Raw genomic sequence first — 9,697 nt, forward strand, 5'->3', positions numbered from 1 at the left:
ACTCTGTATATTTTATATATTTTTATTATTATTATTATTATTATTATTATTATTATTATTATTATTATTATTTATTTATTTATTTTACTATTTAATTTGTAAAAATGCACACACACACACACACACACACACACACACACACAAAGGTAGCAGCTGGCCACATGCCAGGAAGTACATTAGCGATTAAAAACAGAAGGGGCCAAATCAATATGGCTCAGCTCTGCACCTTCAGGAAGATTTATTCAAAAGACAAAGTAGACAAAGTGTAGTGCTCCAGCTCCACTCGCTTTCACTTTGATCAAAGCAATAGTGAAATAGCTTTTTTGCATGCCTTTGGGGGAAACTAAGATGGAAAGGCTTTATTTATATGTAAATCTTAGTTTTCACTTTTACCATAGTTCCTGTTTTATGAAATGTAAATGTCTTGTTGGAAGAGAGCCTAGGAAAAAGATGGATCATCAAACGAGATGCTAAGGAGATGGATGGGACACGGGAGGGGATTGCTGTAGGGAAAATGAAAAATGTCAGAACCTTTTTTTTCGCAGTCTTCCGAAATCTCCTCTTGCGCGTGTTCTTCAGAGGGCAGGTGACTAAAGAGCAAAACAATGGGATTAGCGAAGCCAAAAATCAGTCCACTACCCAAGGAGGGGACATTATGTTTCCTGAACTGCTGATATGCCAAGTTTTCAATATAAACAAGTCAAAAAGCTGCTGTCTGTATATAATTACTTACTGCCGTGATTCCAAACAAATTTCTTGTCCTTGTCTTTATCCTTCTTTTTGGTCTTGGGGTCAGTGCCAGTTGGCTCTTCCAAAGGGGGGTAAAGGTCTCCATCTAGTGTACACACGAGCATCTAACCCGTGGATGGGAAAAATGAATGCAAAATACCATGCTGATTAATCTGTACTGCACTGCACTGTAACTGGGGGAAATAAATTTACATAACACGTATCTAAAATCCAAAATGTACTTTTATTTTAAACCAATAAAATAATGGAAAACTGTAAAAATTATTTATTTCCAGTCTCTTGCTTACCTGGCAGACATCTGCGGTCTTGTAAAACGTCTTCTTGTCCACCGTTTTGAGTGACTCAATCATGCAGGGGAGATCAACCAGTTTGCAGGCCAAAGGAACACGGTCTACTCTAACTATGCCATGACGGCCATCAGCTACAAATAAGAGGGACAAATGATTGTTAAGGGGACATGTGGGTGACAATTCTTTAACAAGATCCATTAGTATGCTACAATCATTGTTACATTTAAATAACAAAAAGAATGAAACTGGTATAGAAATATGTACAACGTTCAAAATTCTGGACCCGACTGTAAATGAATAACAAGACTGGGAGACAGCATGAGACAAATTAAACCAGTGCCAAGATTGTGAGCAGCTTACGGTGCAACTCAATGGTGAGTCTGTCCTTCATGTTCATACTGCTAGACTGTGCAATCCTTCTTACTGTTGAGGCATACTCCTGCAAAAGAAAGAAAAATGAAACCAGATCATATTGGTGGTGATAAAACTGAATTTCCATCAAACAATGAATTTCTGCAAGTGCAAAAGTCTCACCGAAGGAAGCCTGAGGACAAACTGGCTCTCCAACTCATAAGGGGCATCCTCCTTGCTCTTGGAACCGACCTTCCCAACTAAAATCAAAACACATCACCATAATGAAAGTGTTAAAATATGTCTTGCTTGCTATATGCTGACAAGCTACAAAGTTTGTCATTCTACTTTAACATTAAAATATATTATGGAACTCATTTTTCCTATTTTGAAGTAAGAAGTAATATAGTATCTAATATATTAATCTCTGGCTCTCTTCCACTGTCTTTTTTTCACAGTGTCAGATGGACGCCACTCCTGAAGCCTGATTCTGCTGGAGGTTTCTTCCTGTTAAAAATGAGTTTTTCCTTTGTCTTTCTCACTGAATGCTTACTCATAGCATTCCGTTTGATTGCTGTGGCTTTCTCTGTATTATTGTAGGGTCTTTACCTTACAATATAAAACTCCTTGAGGCAACTGTTGTTGTGATTTGGCGCTATACAAATGAAAGTCAGTTCAATTGAATCATTGGCTGGACGGACTCGTCTGTGGACCATTTAAAGCATTTTCAGTACCTTAGCTGGGCATTTTCTCTTACATACATTATATCTCAGGGGCAAACACTACACTCCACCACATTTTTTGACAGCTTTAATTACTGATCACTTTATAGTCTTTCATGTTCTTCCCGTGGAAAGAAATCTCCAAGTTTGGTGATTTTATATCCATTATTTTACTTTGAGTGTTCTTTGTTTTGCTTTTTTTTTAAACTTGTGGAAAATTGTCTTTAATGGTGTGAAGTTTTCACTGGGCAGCAACACTAGAAATACACACTAGTGTACAAACACTCGTATATAAACACTAACTACTATCTTAAGTACCTACAACAGTAAAGTTTATTTCAGTGCTGACAAAAAAGGAAATTACAATGTAATAAGCTAAAAATGTAAATAGCCAAACCATTTTTATTTCTCACAGTGCGTATATGCAAACCAACAAACGTTATTATTAGTTCAATATAACATTTAGTTTATTATATTATACTATGAATGAATAAATGAACGAAAAAATAACCAACGTTCCAACCAAATGTACTCTGAATCTCTTTTCAAATTCTATCACGAATGTCTTTACATCAAAAGTAAAACACAGATAATTACAGCTAATTATCTAATTACAGATAATTACACAAGGTTACTTGTGCATCTTACATTAATGACGTCTACCACACTGTGGAACAATAACACTATGGGAGATTATACACAATGTTCAAAAGACAGGAACGATAAACGCTAATTTGCGAAAACAGTTGTTAAAATTTGCCACCGACAACATGTTCTGTTTCATCATCACCATTATTGTTACTACCATTGAGTTATATCAGCTTCATCTTAATAACCGACAACGAAAAGTGTTTCCTTACCTCGCAAAAGTGGAGGCTACGAGGCTAACAGCTAGTTATCGTTAGCATAAGGATAAGGGTTGAAGGTTTTTAACGTACCTTTCAGTTTAGATGTCATCGTCGTTTAGAAGTTTAGATGGTGCAGCTGTATAGATATATTTCAATGCTAAACACGCATAAACATGACGATTCTGACTGACAAAAACGAGACTTCTTAGCTACACAGTGATAGCATAATCACGAGCGAAAACAAGAGTGTTGCTTAGGGCTTTGCCACTTTCAAGACCTCCTCGGAAATTTGTGTTTTCTTAATCTTGGCTGTACAACTCGTATGTCTGAGCATTAAATTACAAATTATAGGCATATTTCAGTTAATAATTAAGTAATTATAATATATATGTGTGCATATTTTTGTACTGCCATGTTATTAAATAAGGACTAACAGTGAAATTTAGTTTGTTTGTTTTTCAGCGCATGACAGTAAAATATAAAAATTCCGATAATTTGGAACGTCCCACGCGACCATCTGTATCACGAGACTTGTCAATCGTACTTTTAAAAAAACAAAAAAATAACGAATATTCTTTATCCAATATAGTTAAATGTATCTATAAATATTTACAATTATTATTTGATGTTCGTATCGTTACGCTAAATGGTCTGTCAGTAAAAGAGTAGGAAGGAAGTAGGAAAGAGGAAATACCACAGGAAATATGCGGCTATTTTTTATTTAAAGTTATTCTATTAAGAATTAAACTGTAATTAAACCGTAATCTAAAATAAACGCTAAGTTCGTTATTATATTTGGTTTACTATTATTATTATTTTTGTTTTTTAATACGACACAAATCTATAGCCTAAAGGACTGTTGGACTCACTTCCCGGTAAACACGCTATCGTCAAATATTTCATAATAAAAGATTTCGGGGAAAACTATCAGCGCTAATAAGAAGCAAACTTCCAAGAAAACTGCCAGATAGACATTTTTATTTATCTAGAAGGTTTTCTTTTTGCGGTATTAAATTTTTCCACTGGCGTTGATTTTAGCCATCCACGGTACGGTGGTGTGCTTTTAATTTGAAACATAAAATTACACTTTCTGGAAAAATTACTTTTCCCTTCCGGGCCGGAATTGGTTTCTCTTTTGCTGTCGTCTTTCTGTTGTCCACTCCCCTTCGTTTATGAATAATATTTGCACAAGTTTATTTTTACCTTCGGCGACGTTGCAGCATTTGGCCGCCGAAAGCCGAAATGGTGTTTAAAGTGACTGTCAGCAGTGCCCGGAGGGCAACAAGGACGCTGTGGCTGCTCGCGCTAGTAAGCCTGCCTGTTTGCATCAGTGTTTGCCGAGCATCATCACCTCAGGAAGACAGTGCCATGGAGAACATCGTTACTGAGAAAAAGGCTGAGGAGAGCCACAGACAAGACAGCGCTGACCTGCTGATCTTTATCCTGCTCCTCACCCTCACCATCCTGACCATCTGGTTGTTCAAACATCGGCGGTTCAGGTTTCTCCACGAAACCGGGCTGGCAATGATTTATGGTAAGATGGTCCATCGTGACAGAGAGACGTCATCCGAGCTGTTACACTCATTGTATCCTAATAGTTAGATTTTGAACAGACGAATGTCAACACCAGGCTTGATAAGTTCGCCCCTTTTAACACATTTATGCTGCAGGACTGTTCCGGTTTGTGTTGTGATTGAGCAAGCGTAATTTAACGACAGTGGACGCCTCTTTTACACTGCTTAGTCTTAGAAATTACATCTCAGCACCTAAGCAATTTCGCCAAATACTGTCTTATGAATCCTACTGAATTTAAGTTCTTAAATAACTTGTTTTTGTTTTGTTTTTGCTTTTGCTTTTTCGTGCAAGTCACAAGTGATTGTTTGGACAAATGCCAATCATGAGAGTGTAACTGGACTTTGCTTCCACTTCTGTATATTGAATTTCAGGAGTATTGTTACAAATCTTCCAACCTGTAGAAGAGGAAGTGGTCGTGTCACCGTAGAATCATTTACATTTTGCCTCACAACCCAGCTGCTTCACATCTAACAGATAATTAATAACTTCTGCTTGGCTGTGCAGAGCTTTTAGAGTCTAGACATTCACAAATTACTCATTTTTAGTTTTTATGAAGGCTCCATAGGGCGGATAGTAACATTATGCTATTATTTTTGCTGTGACATTACTGTCTACTACATGGTTACCAAACCATGCATTACTACCAATAGTAACAGATGTTTGATCTGAGCATTTTAGGTCAAGATCAGATCACAAATCCAAAATTTGATCAAAATAGCTGGAAAGATGATTGTCATCCTGCCTCCATTTTCTCTCCATGAGATATTTAAAGAGTCGGTGATAAAGAAGGGACAGAAAATCACTACAGATATAAATCACATCTTTTATAAAGAATATGAGACCTCTGGAAAAAAGGTACAGGATACCAGACATGTTGTGATTTTTGTGTTATTTTGTGTGACATATTCCCCTCGGTTGTCCAAGACAAATTTCTCCCACTGGAGACAATATGGCCTAATCTAATCTAAACTAATTGAAATTCTAATTTGCTGGTACGGTATCTGATAGGGTAATTTATTTTCACATGGATGTGTTAAGACTTTAATTTGAGATCCAGAGCTGTTAGGTACGTGTGTGATGTTCAGAGTAGACCTTTGTTTAAAAAAAAGTTTTTGTACAAATGAATCCCACTGAAACATTTAATACCATCTGTAGTATCAGGTAGCCTGAAACTACACTCGCCATCCGTTTCTGTGGCGACGTGCCATAAACTGTTAAAAATCCTGTATTAATCAACTCTTCTCTCTCTCCTGTTGTTTTTCTTTTTGTCTTTCGTTTTTATGAATTTTTCCCCAGGCTTAATTGTTGGAGTGATTTTGCGTTATGGCATCATTCATGTTCCTCTGGATGGTGGCAACATCACCTTGAATTGCCAGTTCAATGCCAGCCCTGCCACTCTGCTGGTCAATGTAAGCGGCAAGTTCTACGAGTACACATTGAAAGGGGAGATCAGTGGCAACGACATGAAGGATAATGAGATGCTGCGCAAGGTATACTGTGTCGTGTTATTATTTGAATTTGATGTCTACATACAAGCAGTTGTGTTACAGAGATGGGTAATTATTTTCCTAAGGGACTATGTAAAACTGGGACTGTTGTGGAGGACGGTGCCAGTAAATTGAACTCAGTATTAATTTTATCTGTGTATAAGTTATTGGTACAGCCCTCCACAAGAGTCCCAGTTTCTCCTGTATCCCCTTGAGAAGATTCATTGCCCACCCCTGAGCTGGAGCAATCAGATGATTTAATCATCAGCAAAGACGTAATTATCAGTTATTTTACACTGAAATGATAGCAGATGTTTAAATCTACAAGCACCGATGATCAAAACCAGCTACCCCACATGTTTCCCTTCTGATATTTTAAATACAACATAACTAACCAATGCAAGAGAGAAATCATAGGTTAATTTGTAATGGGATTAAATGGTGGTTTTAGTTTTTTGTAAGCTGAACGATTTGTATTTCACTTTATGTAATACAAATTCTTTATTATCAATATTAAGTAGCTATTTCAATTTTAAAACAATAGCTCTACATCTAGATCAAATCAGTTTGAAGACTATTAAACAGGGCCTGAAATGTTCTGTTAAAATAACTGGCAGAATGCCTTTATTAGTGATACAGAATGTAAAAGAAACCATAAAAGTACTTGTTTTACGGTTGTCATGTGCTGGGGTGTGTTTGTCACTTTGTACTTTGTCAGTTAAACAGCTGCACAATTACATACAAGCAGTATTCTTGACGCTATTCTAACCACCAAACAAGTAAACAATCTGCTGAACAGGTTTAATCTATTTAAGTCATAATCTCACGCTCAGAAATTGAGGATTGTTTTCCAAACATGCATACATCTAATCCATTGTCAGAGATTGAATCCACATACTGATTTTAATGTAGCACTGCTCTAGATCTAGCATCTAAAAATGGCATTAGCCTTAGTGTGTGTATATGTATGTGGCTAGAAGCTGTCCTCGTTCTGTAACATGCCATTTTACTATTATAGTAGTTTTTTTGTTTATTGTCCTGGAAGCTGTGTCATGATGCCTCATATGGGTCATTTTTGATTAATTGATATTTTAGTCAATCCAAAAATGCAACAGCATAGAAAGAAATATTAATGAAAACAACTTGTTAATTTTCTTTTTTTTATGCAGATCTGTAATTTTGTTCTGTGTTTTGTATAACTCAGGTGACCTTTGACCCTGAAGTGTTCTTCAATATTCTTCTACCACCTATCATCTTCCATGCTGGCTACAGCTTAAAAAGGGTACAGTATATCATATAAAAAGTCAACATTTATTAAATACATATTTTCAGTATGTATTTGGCTCTTAATTAAATAACTTCATGTCCATTTGTGGTCTCTTTATAGACCGCAGGGGTTTACGTATTCATCAAGATGAATAATTTATTTTATAGTATTTATGCATTTGATTACTGATCTGGTAACTCTTCTGTCTTTCAGAGACATTTTTTTCGGAACATGGGATCCATCCTGGCTTACGCCTTTCTCGGGACAGTCATTTCCTGTTTTATTATTGGGTAAGAGACTTAATTTGCAATTATTTTTTTAAAAAAAGCAAAAACATGAAAGCCATTCATCCTTGTGATTTTACAACCCTTGTGCAACTATGCACATTTAAAGTTATTGTTGTTTATGATGATGGACAAAACCACCTGCTCTTCCTTTTCTTCCATCAGGTTGCTGATGTATGGCTGTGTGACGCTAATGAAGCAGGTGGGCCAGCTGAATGGAGACTTTTTCTTCACTGATTGCCTGTTTTTTGGGGCCATTGTCTCTGCCACAGACCCTGGTACATATGATTTTTCTCAGATTTAAAAGTTTTCTTCTACTAACTCAAAGCACATTGTTACATATATTAACTAAAGTAGTGTGCAAAAGGCCTTTCCACCACCACACCGCATCCAGTAAAAGTGACATTTTCAGCTGAATGTTTTTATGTTTGTTCAGCACCTTGAGACTGAGCCATGAATAAGTAAAGTAAAAAATGTATGTAATTCAAAGAATGAACCGGTTTTGTGTCGACATTACTTAACAAGGCGTCCACATACTGTTATTCAAAGCCTCATAAGAAATGGTAGGGGAATAGAGATAAAAGTTGAGGCATGCCAACTGGACTGAAATCATTACCAAAAAAGTCTTATTGGGTGATGAATTCAGATTTGAATTTTTTTAAGTTGTAGCCATTGTCAGTCTGTATGGAGGAGGTCAGGAGAGAGGTGCAAAAGTGAGTGAGTCTGATCTGTCTGATTGGCCAGGACTTAATTTTTCAGCATAACATGGATCACAAGCACACTGCCAGTGCTGTACAAGCATACTTGGATAGAAAAACTCACAATAGAACACTGTCATGGATTAACCTCCCCAGAGCCAGAACCTCAACATTATTGAGGCAGCGTGGCATCATCTTTTCAGAGAATTGAACAAAATCAGCCAACATCCAAAAGAAGAGCTTTAAATATCCTTCAGGAAACCTGGAGAAGTATTCTTGAAGACTGTTTAGAGAAAAGACAAGAAGGCTTTGCCTAAGAGAGTTCAAGCTTTAAATAATAAAGTTGGTCTTACCAATTAAAGCTCATTAAAATTGTACAAAATCTGTTTTTTCCCTTATATACCATATTTCCATGCATGTTTGTAGATGTTGCAATAAATTGCTGCACCCATATTCCAAGCAAAATGTAAAGAAATAAAGGTGGCTCAAGACTTTTGCACAACATTGTATAGCAGCGTTTGGAAGTGAATTTTGACGTATGTTCTCTGTGCCTCACAGTGACAGTCCTGGCCATCTTTAATGAGCTGCAGGTGGACGTGGATCTCTACGCATTACTGTTTGGAGAGAGTGTGCTTAACGATGCCGTGGCCGTGGTTCTGTCCTCGTAAGTTGTCTCCCTTTTTTTTCTTTTTTCTTTTCTTTTTTTGTTGATGGACCTGTGACCTTTTACTAACCTGGTATCAGCTCCCAATAACACCTTGTTAAATGTGAAACATGTTTGTTAAACTGACACTTGACTTGGTTTTTGTCCCCCGCCACATGGAACTGCTGTAATTTCCACAGAATTGTAAATTTAAAGTGCAGGCAGACTGGAGGGGCCCGGCCCTGTGGAGACACTCAGACCGGCCCGTTGAACGGGTGCACTAAGTAGAGCATGGCATTGTGTGCTTTTGCAGTGCCTTGAGATAAACATGACAAATCACTGGCCATTTGTTTTTAAGACTCTGGCTATTCAACCAGAGATGCAGAACATTGCATTATTTATTCTTTTTTTTCTGTTATTGGTTAAATGTTTTTGATGTTATGAGTCAGCTAAGAGCACATTCCTATTTTCTTTGAAGATACTGTGGGAGCCAAGGGAAAGGCAGAAAGCCAGAATGCTTATAGACAAAATGCCTGGTGATTTGTTCTGCGAGTGTGGGGGCTGTGAAGAGAGAGGGTGAACAAATGTTATTTTACTGTGACACTTGGTTCAAATAGCTATTTATTATACAGCTATTTATTCAAAGATCTGAATCTCTTATTTGGAAATAAACATTTGCCATGTTCAGCACATTTGAGCACAAAACTACCTCGACATAATGTTAAAAAATATATATATGTATATTAGGGGTGCAACGATACTCATATCGATATTGAACCGTT

General features: G+C 36.9%; 2 protein-coding genes across 2 annotated transcripts in view; one reads left to right on the top strand and one right to left on the bottom strand.

Moving 5' to 3' along the window:
- taf7 (TAF7 RNA polymerase II, TATA box binding protein (TBP)-associated factor) overlaps window positions 1-3,262 on the bottom strand; it is an 8,798-nt gene extending 5,536 nt beyond the window's left edge. The window contains exons 1-6 of the mRNA XM_005913197.3: window positions 3,052-3,262; window positions 1,575-1,651; window positions 1,401-1,479; window positions 1,038-1,171; window positions 734-854; window positions 532-590 (exon numbers count right to left, since the gene is read on the bottom strand). Coding sequence (XP_005913259.1) covers window positions 532-590; window positions 734-854; window positions 1,038-1,171; window positions 1,401-1,479; window positions 1,575-1,651; window positions 3,052-3,070 — 489 coding nt within the window. The 5' untranslated portion in view covers window positions 3,071-3,262. The remainder of the gene's footprint in view (window positions 1-531; window positions 591-733; window positions 855-1,037; window positions 1,172-1,400; window positions 1,480-1,574; window positions 1,652-3,051) is intronic.
- Window positions 3,263-4,059: 797 nt separating this feature from the next.
- slc9a6a (solute carrier family 9 member A6a) overlaps window positions 4,060-9,697 on the top strand; it is a 25,295-nt gene continuing 19,657 nt past the window's right edge. Inside the window, exons 1-6 of the mRNA XM_005913199.2 lie at window positions 4,060-4,495; window positions 5,833-6,026; window positions 7,228-7,305; window positions 7,504-7,580; window positions 7,740-7,852; window positions 8,831-8,936. Of these exons, the coding sequence (XP_005913261.1) occupies window positions 4,204-4,495; window positions 5,833-6,026; window positions 7,228-7,305; window positions 7,504-7,580; window positions 7,740-7,852; window positions 8,831-8,936 (860 nt within the window). The 5' untranslated portion in view covers window positions 4,060-4,203. The remainder of the gene's footprint in view (window positions 4,496-5,832; window positions 6,027-7,227; window positions 7,306-7,503; window positions 7,581-7,739; window positions 7,853-8,830; window positions 8,937-9,697) is intronic.

This window comes from Haplochromis burtoni, unplaced genomic scaffold (assembly GCF_018398535.1).
Source record: "Haplochromis burtoni strain Fernald_Lab_line unplaced genomic scaffold, NCSU_Asbu1 Contig_4, whole genome shotgun sequence".
Classification (NCBI taxonomy): domain Eukaryota; kingdom Metazoa; phylum Chordata; class Actinopteri; order Cichliformes; family Cichlidae; genus Haplochromis; species Haplochromis burtoni.